The 12,805-nt window shown below is 41.3% G+C and overlaps 2 protein-coding genes across 6 annotated transcripts; one reads left to right on the top strand and one right to left on the bottom strand.

Moving 5' to 3' along the window:
- Nucleotides 1-91: 91 nt before the first annotated feature.
- kcnk12l (potassium channel, subfamily K, member 12 like) lies at nucleotides 92-4,372 on the bottom strand. Its single transcript, XM_005471982.4, has 3 exons — nucleotides 2,756-4,372; nucleotides 1,947-2,558; nucleotides 92-1,840 (listed from the first exon to the last, which is right to left on the bottom strand). The coding sequence occupies exons 2-3, from the start codon at nucleotides 2,458-2,460 to the stop codon at nucleotides 849-851; spliced, it is 1,506 nt and encodes a 501-aa protein (XP_005472039.2). The 5' UTR covers nucleotides 2,461-2,558; nucleotides 2,756-4,372; the 3' UTR covers nucleotides 92-848.
- A 2,131-nt stretch (nucleotides 4,373-6,503) lies between these two features.
- ccdc61 (coiled-coil domain containing 61) lies at nucleotides 6,504-12,037 on the top strand. 5 transcript variants are annotated; one of them, XM_013265084.3, is made up of 13 exons: nucleotides 6,504-6,643; nucleotides 8,038-8,195; nucleotides 8,282-8,364; nucleotides 8,902-9,062; nucleotides 9,141-9,293; nucleotides 9,383-9,590; nucleotides 9,688-9,788; nucleotides 9,901-10,121; nucleotides 10,221-10,299; nucleotides 10,374-10,571; nucleotides 10,667-10,700; nucleotides 10,915-10,981; nucleotides 11,092-12,037. In XM_013265084.3, exons 2-13 carry the CDS (start codon nucleotides 8,048-8,050, stop codon nucleotides 11,184-11,186), a joined length of 1,548 nt encoding a protein of 515 aa, XP_013120538.1. In that variant the 5' UTR covers nucleotides 6,504-6,643; nucleotides 8,038-8,047; the 3' UTR covers nucleotides 11,187-12,037. The 5 variants fall into 5 exon arrangements, with proteins under 5 accessions (XP_013120538.1, XP_013120540.1, XP_003456841.1 ...); XM_013265086.1 differs by lacking the exon at nucleotides 6,504-6,643 and adding an exon at nucleotides 6,650-6,857 and having other exon boundaries at nucleotides 9,688-9,770; nucleotides 9,904-10,121; XM_003456793.2 differs by lacking the exon at nucleotides 6,504-6,643 and adding an exon at nucleotides 6,650-6,857 and having other exon boundaries at nucleotides 9,688-9,770.
- Nucleotides 12,038-12,805: the final 768 nt, after the last annotated feature.

Raw genomic sequence — 12,805 nt, 5'->3', positions numbered from 1 at the left:
TCATTTTGAACACAGTGAAGACAGGACGGCCGAAAATGGGTGATTATGATTTCTATGGAAGCTTTTAACCTCACACTCATCATCTACTCACAAAAACCCTCCTTATACATGAATGAATTACAAACGGGTTTTGTTGCATAGTAAAGGATTTCATCTAGTTACCTAAATCTTTCTCTCTGCTCTGCTGACGTGATCCTGTGGCTATCTGCAAAGCCCTCGTTGACATAAGGACGTCCTCTACGAGTCATGTTTCATTAGGTCTCAATTGAAAACCCTGGATCTCTTTCATGATTACTCTGAATTTCAATGATGTCCAATTGAAAAATGTCTTTCTTGGTGCTTCTGAGCTCCTGCAGTTTGTTTGAGAAGCTCTGTTTAAATACAAATCATATTTGAACTGTTTTATATATGCAGCTAGTTATCTAAGAGGAGATATTTTGGTTTCTACGTTCACTAACTACCACCTTATGTACAACGATGTCTTCTGAGGAGCTCGGGGAGGGGGACATGTGCAGTGTCCTTAAATCAGCAGTCCTCTCTAAGTGCTCCTTCAAAGCTTCTCTCATCTGATTGCGTTTCTGTGAGTCAGTCACTTCAGGACATCAAACCCCTCTTCAAATGATGCTGAAGTCTTTAACACGTATTTGTCCTTTAACTTTCTCTTTCTTCTCACCAAACAAAGTATGAACGATTATTTGCTGTCTACAGTCTGCTTTTCAGAAACAAAATATTCTATTCTTGGATATTTTTTTAATACAGAACAAATTACTCATAATAAAAAAAATCCTAAGGAAATGTAAGGCTTAAATATAGAGAACCCAAAGAACAATTAAGGTGTTATTATGATGCTATCTATCCACACTGGTTTCCTGTAAGCGATTATTCATAATCCCCAGTGCTCCCACACCACCAGAGAAACCATTCTGATGGCTGTAGCTCTGCCGCGGGCCCTGGTGAGCTGTTTCACTCAGCTGTTTCTGCAGCAGTGCCAGAGACACCTTGTTGGACGCCATGAACTCATTGACAGAGATCATCTCCCCTGACAAACGACGCCCCACTTGTACTTCAGCCACCGCGCCCGCATCCGTCTCGCTGTCGCACACAGTCTCAACCGAGCCATCTGTGTAGCGGTGGTGGGATGAGATGGGCTGCACCGCGTTGCGTTTGATGCGTTTTGGCCTGAAGTGTGCCAGTTGACGCCTCTGTTTGTGATTTTTGTTGTGGAGGCAGGGGCAGCAGAGCCACCAGCAGCCAGGGGTGGAGCAGGAACAGAGCTGATGCTTCCCTGAGCAGACCAGCTTTCCCAGGATCCAGTTGAGAGTCTGCTTGATGACGATAGAAATGACGTTGAAAAGTGAGTAGATGCAACAAACTCCCATTAAGATGAAAAGGCAGTTTCCAAACCGGTAGGCCTCCTGAGATTCGTACTGCTGCCTCTGGCTGCTCACCAGGTCCCCGAAGCCAATGGTGCTGAAGGCCACGAAGCAAAAGTACAGAGAGTCCACGTAGCTCCAGTTCTCCATGGAGCTGTACAGAGTGGAGGCACTGCAAGCAATCACAACAGATGCTATCCCTAAGATCAGCATCACGTAATAGACGGATGGCTTCCATCCTTCCAGACTGTCCTCTTCACCAGATGACTCCTCCCTGCTCGACACCACCCCGACTCCAGCACACCTCAGCCGACGCTCATGACACCAGCGCATGATGTAAGCTAACATGGTGATGATCCTCTCCAGGAAGAGGTTAAAAAAGAGGATGGTGGCAGCACAGCCAATGAGACCGTAGAAGATTAGGAATATTTTTCCTGCTATGGTTGCCGGTGTGGTCATGCCAAAACCTTAGAGAGAAAACACAAAATACAAGGTTAAATAAATGATCACGGCCATGAGCAACATTCAAAAACTGAAGAAAAATCTGGGAAAAAAAGTTAAGTTGAGACTTACCAATAGTGGAGACCACTGTGCCCACAAAGTAGAAAGCTCCAGAAAAGTCCCAGCGTGGCCTTAAAGTGTCCACCCTGATGCCAGCTCCGTTTGCCTCCTCATACTGCCTCAGCAGAGTGTGCAGGGCGCCCAGGTTGACCCTGTATCTCCTGGTGAAGTTGTCCAGCTGCTGTTTCCACAGAAGGCGTGCGCGGAGCTCAAACGGGTGTTCCAAGGCTGAGAAGATGGCAGCTCCGCACAATAAGTAGAGCAGGATGAGTCCGGCCAGCAGGCAAAAACGAGCATTGTCCTCTTTCATGGGCGCTCTGGGGCAGCAGCAGCAGCTACCTGCAGCCCTCCTCTTAGCCATGAGCACAGCAGCAGCAGCAGCGGCACAGAGACACCACTGAAACAACATGCACTGCCTCTGCCGGCGCTGCCAAGTCACAGACTCACCGTGCGTGTTACATGCATCAACAGGCACAAAAATACATGCACTAGCAGAATGAAACTTCTGGTTTAAACACGCATGCATACATTTGGCTCTAACATCTCACAGGTGAGCTTTCTGAAGAGGTTTTTGAGGACAGGTTGATCGTTTTGTTGAAAAATATTTTACATCAGATGAAATATCTGAAATAAAATGAGCAAAAAAATTACTAATGCAGATGCAGATTAGTCAAATGTGTTTGCAAAATCTTAAGTTTAATAGGCTGAATCATTTAACATGACAAATTATCAGAAAACACTTCTTGTAAGTAGCAGTTTATGTCTTATAATCCACACAACATAAAATACTGAAAGTTTAAAGTAAATAAAAACCACAGTACCTGGTCTCGCTGGCAGCACCATCCGCTTAAGCGCTGCAGATCTGCGTGTGCTCATTCCATGGATGTTCTGAACAATGACCAGCCAAAGGAAGCCTCTTGATTTTGTGTCTGTGAGTGTGTGTGTGCGCGTGTGTGTGTGTGTGCAGAGAGACTGTCTGATGTTTCATCTGTCAAACACTCACATCATCATCCCTCTTCTCACCGCCTCCTCCTCCGAGCACACCCTGATTGGTGCAGTCAACTCTTCATTTGTAAAAGTGCTTTTTTAAAAATTTTCTAACTGTCATCCAACACCAGTTTAACATTAACAAAAACTCTCACGTTTGCTTTAAATCATCATCAAAGCATGGGACAAGAATTTCTTCTGATAAAGTAAAACTAACATTAAAAAACATTGTAGTAACATGATTAAAAGTTTGCAAGTTCAGCTGAATTAATCAAAGTGGGCAAATTTTAGTTTCCCCTGCTCTCTTGTTGCCGGTACTCAGGTGCCGTTTCCACACCCACTGAGAGTGCTTTTTTGTTATCGCTGCAGACTGTGTGGGAGGATTTGTTGAGCATGGCTATCAGTTCCTCTGTCTGTTCGTTCCTTTAATCTTGTCTGGTGCTGCAGGTAAGGGCATGGGGTTCCCCGCGCCTGCCGACTAATGGCTGAACATCAGCAGCGGGCAGGTGTGGAAAACAGACAGTCCATCTGCCTTGTCATGCAGAAAAGCAGCAAAGCAACAATTTCTCTTGATGCTGGTGTTTCAAACGATAAAAAAACAAGATTTAAGGCAATCAGCTTTCATAAGCAAACAAGACTTAAAAAGATCACATTTGTGGAAACTTGATCATTTTATATTGATGTGAAATACTTAAAAGTGCATAAAATACTAACTACTCGCTTAGCTTTAAAAAGATAGAAGTGAAAAACAAAATATAGTGCTGACAACAATGCAACAAATAATCATCTACAGAAACACTAACCCTGCTAACACAGTGTTTTTCAGCTGGGGCTTTTCTTGTTTCTCTACTCTGTCCTCTCTCCTCCTGCCTTGGACCCATGAGTGTATTTCAGTAAACCTTGTTGAAGTAGATTTCCAATTCCTAAAATATAATAAACCTCCTCTGTTCTCTGTCCATCGGGACAGCAGGCCTGCTAGAGAGGCTATCATTGAGGATGCACAGATGTATCCTTTGCATTAGTATTTTTACCTGAAACATATAGAAGGAACGCTGTATACAGCTGAAATGTACAAACTGTGGAGGGCAGACGGAGTCTTCAGTCAGCTAGTCTTTTGTATTCACACATTCATTCGGGTATTTTAGATGATTTATTATGTGATCAAACAGTCTGACCTTCACTGTCTGTGTGTGTTTTACTCTTGTCTAATTAATTCATTTTTTAAAGTCTAACACTGTTGTACCTCATAAATCAGATCTGAAAATGCAGCTGGTTAAATTCATGACGCGGTCGTGACACACATTATGTTTAAAATGACACTGGCATCAAACTGAGGATGTCTCATCTTTCTAACTGCTTGTTGTGTTGACTCCTCTCTCTTCGTGTCTCTTCCTCTCCTCCTCCACTCTTACCTCTAATGGGAGGGACTAAGATGCCAGGAGAGGAGTCTAGGAGAGGAATCAAAGACGTGCAACTGCCAGCAGGATTTAATGGAGTAGAGTATCTCTGTACCATGTTATTTTTATAAAGCTTTTGGTCTTAATAAATTTAAAGTTTGGCTTTACACATCCAGCAATATTGGAGATATTTAGATGAGGCCCAAACTGGCACACCATCCAGATTTACTGTTCACACAGACACACAGCCAAGTCAGTAGTACAGTGGGAACATTTTCCAGCATGTAGCCACTCAAATGTTAATAAAAATATTGAACTTTAAAAAAAAAATCATGCAAAAAAATGTAGCTAAAGCTATCTTGCTGGACCTTAAGGGCCATCCTTATCTGTACTGACCATAACTATCAATCTTAATCTGTTATCCGGAGTTAATGAATCAGTTGTACATAATGTCCCCAAGGGCTCAGTGTGATTTTGTCAAAACCTTAAATTGCTGATATCAGTATGAGATAAGGTACGATGGTTAATATGAAGCATTATTCATTCCATTAATGCTTCATATTAACCATCATTACAATCCATCTATTTGCTTCTGCTTCTCCAGTTCAAGGTCACATGGGTGCTGTAACCTAACCCAGCTGTCACTGGACGAGAGGCAGGATACACTCTGGACAGGTCGCCAATCTGTCACACCGTCATTACCAAATAAACACGTAAATTAAATTCATGGAGTAAATATTTTAAAAATTTACCAAACAGTTAATAACTGGTTTATAAAACATTATATTAGTGGCTATTATAGCGTTACAACTGATGTTTCTGAATCTTTGTAAATGCTCATTATCAACTATTAATAATGACAATATCAAGGCAGAAAGAATATATCCAATTTTCATATACTTTGCACCATTTTAGTGACACAATGTCACTTTTAAACTGATCAACCCAGAGGGGATGTCCATATTTTTAGCTTGTAATTGGTAGAGGCATGTGTTTCCTGAAATAGTGAGCAGGTCAGCTCAAGACAGAAATGTCAGACATCTCTGGCTGAGGCTGGAGAAAACTGCATTTGTGTTTGGCTCTGCAGTGCAGGTGGGGATAATTACTTATTTGTAATGCTGGATTTACACTGCATGCCGTTATGAAGCTGAGGCCATCATCAGTCTATTAACAAAATATGGTATGCGCAGAAAACAGTAGCGTTTTATTTAGTGTAGCATAGTGTTTACACTTTTTAAACACTTTTAAATTTCCATTCAGGTAAACTCACTCTGTCTGACCACTTGCTGATGTTTCATCTAAGTCATAACAAGATCCCAAAGTTCTCTGAGTTTAGTTCTTGGAAGGACTAAACATCTTCAGCCATCCTTTAGTAAGCATACAATCCACGTCACACTGCGCTGATTCCAGTGTGCGTGTTTTACGTCTTTTCAGACAGACAGCGAGCACCTCACACTTCAGACTCAATCACTCAACTTATGGGTGAACACTGTCTCCATGGAAACAGTTCTTCACCAAGATTGAGCGAAGGCGAGCAGAGGTCAGGTTGTCCAAACATTTAGGGGGAGGCACTTGTTTCCGAAACTAATATTAACCACTTAACCAACCAGTGGAAAGTAAACACACACTTGAGACAATGTCAACACGGTTGTTTTTCCTTTCTTGAAACACAGAGCTGACAAAATTATGTATTAAATTAAAAAAAAATTTAACTGGTAGCAGCTTCAGAAACATGAGGAGATCCTTGGTTCTGTCTGATCATTGCACAATATAAATATAGTCTAGCAGCACTGTTTTGAATTAACTTTGTCTTTGTAACATTAGCTTTAACCAAAACGTTAAAGGTGTTTGTATTTTACTAATATTTTATATTACTATTGGATAAGAGAAACATGTCACACAAGAACTAAAACTTTTCAGTAAAATATTAATTTTATTCTACTAAAAGGTGACTTTACTATTATACTAATAATAATACTACATAATATTTATATTGTAGACTTATATTATCAAAATGTAGACAAAGAACAGGGTTTTTTTTCACGGTATTTTATAATGTATTGGATGCTTTTAGCAAATTTTAATAAAGCTAATATTATCATTGCTCGTTATTATTACTGTTACATTGTCGCCGTTACACTGCTGCATCGTTACTTGATCAGCCTATCTGACATTTTTGTGCACCGTGAACATTCACCGTATTCCATTTCGTGCGGTTGTAAGAGCAGTGTCGGATCGGTACCTGTGGAGGGCGCCCACACGCCTGCGAGGCATCGAGCCTTCATCTAATCGAGGCAGAGGAAGAGGCAGCAGCGGCAGAGAGAGGTAAAGAAGAAGAATTTAACGGTTCCCGGTTGTTGAACCGCTCCGGTCTCCACGGTGCCCTGCGGTTTATGAACAGTTTGGGGCTTGGGATGACGGTCATTCAGTCGACTAGCAGTTATAGTTACTTCATTTAGATAGGTCACCACCATGTTTTTACTAAAGGTAGCAATGTTTTGACAGCTTACCACACTAAGGAGCATCGCTGCACGCAGAGGTACCGTTCATTTGATTGATTGCACGTCTAATAACGCTGTGTGGTTGATGTACAGATAGCTCTGTTAGCGCTCTGTGGGTCCACTAAAATAAAACTTGTGCTAACTAATCATAGTGTCCGTGCTAGCTAACCCTAGCTAGCGCTGGTCAGTTGACCAAAGATGTTAACTCTCGCTAGCTGACGGAGAAGTAGGAGAAATGTAGCACCGTAGTTTAGAATAATGCAATTATCTCTTCCAACGAAACCGTGCTTAAATTTAACGCTGTTTCACTCGACGTAAATCTTTTTTCCCGTGCATGTGATAAAATGATGTTGCACAGATTTTATTAGCAGTACCGGAGATAGTGAAGTCGAGCGCGAAATCTTTCAGGGTTTTAACGCCACAAAAGAGACGCAGTTAATGACGTACTTTATTAAACAGTGCCTTAAGATCATTGTCAAATCCCTGACATACCATTTGACTGAAGCCATCAATCAGAACTTTTACTATAACAATGTTGACACCTTTTAAAATGAACTATGTCCGCTGCCGCCCCCTGCGGCTTACTTGTGTAATAACAGGCTGTGCGAGAGGAGCCGAAAAAATAGAATTAAATTTAAAAGATCAAAAAACAAGAGAGAGAAATGGCTATTGAAGAGATGTATTTGAAGATAAGAAATGCATATGTTGTGAATAACATTTTATGCTTTTAAAATTAGGTTCTTAAGGAGGGTATGCCTCATTTCACTAACCTGTGAAAATATCAACCCTGTGCAATCAATAATGATACAAGCACACATGTTTTTATACACACTAATATATTTATATTGTTTTATTTATTCGAAATTGTGTTATTAGTCTTTGTACATATGAAAACTATTTAATAAGATAGATTGCTCACTTTGTACTGAATGGGACTGCGTACCATTTTGTTGTATTTTTTGTTTAATGACAATAAAAATTCTGATTCTGACTGTGATGCTGAAAAAAATCTTAATGTCACTGTAATAAGACTGAGAACTGCAAACATTCCCAAAATGTTGGGATATTTTGCGTGGGTCAGCTCAGGATTACGATTATGCTTTATATTTTGCCTCGGGTGTCAGATGTACGCATACATCCGTCTCTGTTTTAACAGGAAAGGAGTTGGTTGATTCGGTTGCTTCTAATCAATTAGAATCATTTGTTTCTCCAATATAGAGCCAGAGTAATGGAGGAAGGCTCTGAGCTGATGGAGGATATTGTATTTCGGGGGGTGGAGTTTTCCGTAAAGATGGAGGTGGACAAGGGTTTGCTCATTGTCGAAATCTCTGATTCGATGACAGCGGATCAGTGGAGGGGGGAGTTTGATCCAGCATGTAAGTGGCGTATACATCTCAGATTACATATCACTATAGCCGGTCATTCATGCTGTTTAACTTTAACTGCTTATTCGTTTATTTAGATATTGAAGACCTCACTCGCAAAACCGGCAACTTCAAGCAGTTTCCTATTTTCTGTAGCATGCTGGAATCTGCAGTGAGAAAGGTATGTGTGGGGGGGGATTAGAGGCAGAACGAATGTAAACACAGTTAATAGATGAATATAAAGAGACAGATTTCCCTGAGGCTGTGTGAGCCGATAAAGAGACTCAGTTGTGTTCATTGTCTCCACTTAAGCGAAAAATGTTATCCCAGGATGTCCTACTCCCTTTTTCCTTTTAATTAACGTGTAGTAGCAGGGGGAAAAAGGAAGGAGCCTGGAGGAAATTAGGAGAGACAAATGGAATTTTCGGCACATTTTTAAGTCTGCTGCAACTAAATTGTCATGAAAGCAAGGTATACACGCACACTGTAAACGTTAAAGCAAGATAGAAAAGCATGCTTTCTGATATGTCTGAAGATGCATTATTAGAATACTAAATCCATGATCATTAGAAGAGATGGCTGATATTTTTTTGCCATTAAATTGCTGTAAATTGGGGGGGTAAATATAAAATCAGGAGCCTACAATCATAAGACTGTTCCCAAGGTGATAATGGCATGTTTTATTATTCTGATTGTTGAAAGAGATGCTTCTTTGCAGACAAGTGACTCTGTTACGCTTGACCTCCTGACCTATGCTGACCTGGAGCTACTGCGAAACAGAAAAGCAGGGGTGGTCAGTCGTCCTCGCAGCCATCAGCAGCCATCTGTTCTCACCGCCAAAAGATATCTCATTCTCATATACACCGTGGAGTTTGACAGGTTTGGTCACAGCTTTGCTGCTTTATGCCCTCTGCGTCTGTAGCTGTGCTGATGTTCTGATTTTCTGCCCATGTGTAGAATTCACTACCCTCTACCTCTGCCCTATGTGGGAAAGCCTGACCCAGCTGTTCTGCAGAAGGAAATCAGAGCGCTCAGGGCTGAGCTCAGTGCTCTCACCTCTCACGGAGTTAACAAATCTGCAGATCTAGAAATACAGCGGCTACGAGCAGAGTAGGTTTAATCTCTCCCAGTGTTACCAGTATGAGCAGATGCTGGAAGTTTTCTTCTTCTTCTCTTTTTTGTCTCCTGCCGTTTTCAAGGCTGGCTCTGGTTAAAGAGGAAAAGGAGAGCATGGCGAAGGTTCTGGAGCGACTGCGGTTGAGTGGAAGTGATCCCACGTCTGGACGAGAGGACTGGAGAATGAGAGATGTGGTGAGGACGCTGGAGGAGCAACTTGTCAAGGAAAGGGCCAAAAGTCAGCACTCGATGAGCAAGAGATGCCAGGAGCAGCGACTGCTAGTGGAGCAGGTGATGCTTCTTTTTTTTTTTTTTTTTTTAAACTGTGTAACGCCCCCTTTTTTAAAATAAATCAGCAGGTTTTAACCTTTTCTTCTTTCCATTCCAGTTAGAGGAGCTGAGAGCATCAGAGTGTGCTCTCCGTGTTCGTGTCAAGAGTCTCACCAATGAACTGGCGTTACTACGGAGAGGGTTAGACAATCTAAGCGTGTACTATATCTTTACTTTCTCTCTCTTTCATACATTCGCTTACACACTTAAAATTTCAAAACCTGAATCAGTCACCCACTGAACACTCGTGCTGTTTTTCTTCTGTATGCAGCAGAGTGACTCCTGTGTCGGGTCGTATCAGCTCACGGGTAGATGGAGAAATTTATCGCTCCCTTTCTCGGGAGAGAAGGTCTGGGTACGGGACAGTCAGGGCTCGCTCGGGATCTAGAGAACGTACAGAGGATAGAGGACAGAGGTCGGTGGAAAGAGGAAGACGCGCAGACTCCTCGGGACCGCGTGCTCGCATACCCAGGCCATCACCTTCCCCCACAGGTACTAGCTCTGGTCCTGATGTTGTTTCTGTGAATGAATTTTGAGCAATTAATTCCACTGATAAAGATTTTTACTTGATAAGAACTTTTGTTTTTGCAGGGTCACGGGTTCCACGCTTTGATCCAACAGCGTATATCCAGGACAGGCAGCGCAGACAGAAGGAGGCAGAAATCAAAAAGTTGGTTTCCTCACTTTGTGAGTATACGCCAGTACTCAGTGTAGTAGCTGCTCAAGCATGTTTTTCTGTGTCAGACAGAGGAAGGTGCGAAGGGACATGCTGGCATCACCCGTGCTGCCCGAGAGAGGCCGTTCACGTTCCAGAGAAGCCTATCCTCAGCTGACCCGGTCAGGCAGCAGAGGCAGGAGTTTATCTGTGGAGCGGCGAGGAAGCAGGAACTCCTCTGAAAGCTCGTTAGTGGACATGGATGAAATGACCAAAACTCTGTACAGGTGATAGTACTTTGGATGGATTTGTGAAGGCTCTATGGGTGTAGCTGGCTATTTTAATGTCTGGGTTGTTTGTTTTTTTTCTTTCATGTTTTCAGAGGAAGAAAACAGACTTACAATGGACCCAATGTGGTGAGTAATGACTTTCCTGTTATTTATTTGTTGTCCTCTCCTGTATGTATTTGAAAAGGGCTGATACAAGCCTTTTTTGGGCATGAAAGCAGTGCAGGTAGTATATGTTAGTGGAATTAAATCACTGAGAGTTGTAGTTTTTAATGGTTTTGTAGCCACTAAGTACAGAATATTACAGGCCTTAACATTTACAGTGCAATTTATCTGTCTCTAGTCCAGGGGAGGCCTTCTGTCTAGGAAGCCGTTATGCAGCACACCAACACTCAGAGTCAAAGACAAAGGTAATTTGTACTTTTTTTTTCTCTTTTTTTTGTCCCCATCAGTTTACATGCATTTTTGTGTTTTGTTTTTTTTTTAATTCTAATTTGTGATTTGTTGTCCCAAACCCCAGAAAGCTCTGTAGATACAGGTGCAGAGCTATCAGAGATCGATGCAAGGCTGCAGGCACTGCAGGAGTACATGAGAGACTTGGATACAGGACATTGACCTGCTGCACAGGATGTCTGATTTAGTCATCTGTGCATAAAACTGAGGAAGAAATCCTGATTTGGACCTGAGCTTTGGGTTTAGCAGAGTATGCATTAACATAAGAGACTAAAACTCCCTCTGGAAGTTCAGACTTCTGGAAACTACAGCCATCAATATGAAGGTCATTGGACTACTTTTTGTGGACTAATTTCTTTTTTTATGTTTTTATAAATTAACTTAAAATATGATTGTGTCTGTGTGTTGCCAGCTTTTCCCCCCTTTAACCTAAACAAACTGATGTGTGTGTAGAATTTGGCATTGCCTGGTAAATGTTTTGATCTTTCAAAGGCTTGTTTAATAGTGTGGGCAGAGTTGAGTCCTTTTATATTCAGTCATGATGCAGAAAGGCATTTCATCACTGGGTTTCCAGGTAGATCATTTGTACATGATGGTCAGTTGTTTTTAACCTTTTTTTTGTGTGTGTAATTTTACCTTGTCTTCCCACTTGACTTTGAAGTAAGGATTATCAGTGCATCTCAAGTATTTTGTTACCACTATACAGTCTCTAATTGTTCCACACAGTGCAATACAATACAGCCTTTTCTGCCCTTTAAATTTGGCATTATTTTGATGGTATCACAAACTGATCCCAAACTTGTTAATCTTAGACACTTCTATAAGGGAACAATACTTACCATAAAAACTATGTTTTAATAGGCTATGCTGATGGTGCATGTAAAGTGTGTGAAACTTGGCACATTTTTCATAACAAATTGCCAAATATTTTCTGAAACTGTTGTCTGCAGACTGTTACTAGAACTTTATCCATTGTTTTTATACCACCTAAAATATAATTTATAAGAAAGATATACTGTGTGTAAGGAGTCTTTTTATAGTTTTACACATACTGCTTTCCTTTGGATTAGTGTTCGCTGACAAGAAGCTTGAGGGGTACCTTGAAGATTTTCCAGCACTGCAGCTGGTCTGCTTTCACTAATTAACAAGTCCTCTTCTCAGGCAAACCAGACAGTGTCTGAACAGCTGCCGTGTGCCCAGCAGGATACTCAGGAGGGGAAACATGAACACCTTATGTTGGTTTATGCCATGCAGAAATTTGGCACTCACTCACATCCACAATGTGTTGCAAGCTTCACCTTTTTTACACAAGAATGCAGACACAGATTAAAAAAAAGATTAGTGTAAGCTGTATATTTGTTTTGTTTTTTTATGGCAGGTCAACCCTTTGTGCCATACAAGCAGCTTCCCATGTTTGATTTGGCAGATTTTTTTTTTTTTTTTTTTTTTAAAACATGGGGCGCCCCTTCCTGACACAACACCAAAGGGATTTGTGTTTCCTGGGACTGAACGGGGGATATTTCACTTGTTAGCCAAATGTATAAACCCGTACACTATGGACTATCTACTACTGTCAACAAATCTAGAACAATTTCCCTTGTGGGATCAAAAACATATCCATATGGTACAGCTTTGTATGATTCAAAGTTCAATACTGGGCCTTGGTTCCATCATTTTATGTTCATCTTTTGAAACAAACCCTTTAGCTCCCTTTCAGCTTACATTTGTCTGATTGGCTTCCGTTGTAAACAGAAGATTTGTATGTTTGACCCTAATGGGAA

Source organism: Oreochromis niloticus, linkage group LG10, assembly GCF_001858045.2.
Source record: "Oreochromis niloticus isolate F11D_XX linkage group LG10, O_niloticus_UMD_NMBU, whole genome shotgun sequence".
Lineage (NCBI taxonomy): Eukaryota > Metazoa > Chordata > Actinopteri > Cichliformes > Cichlidae > Oreochromis > Oreochromis niloticus.
Note: the sequence above shows the minus strand (reverse complement) of the source record. Positions and strands in the feature narration are given on the sequence as shown.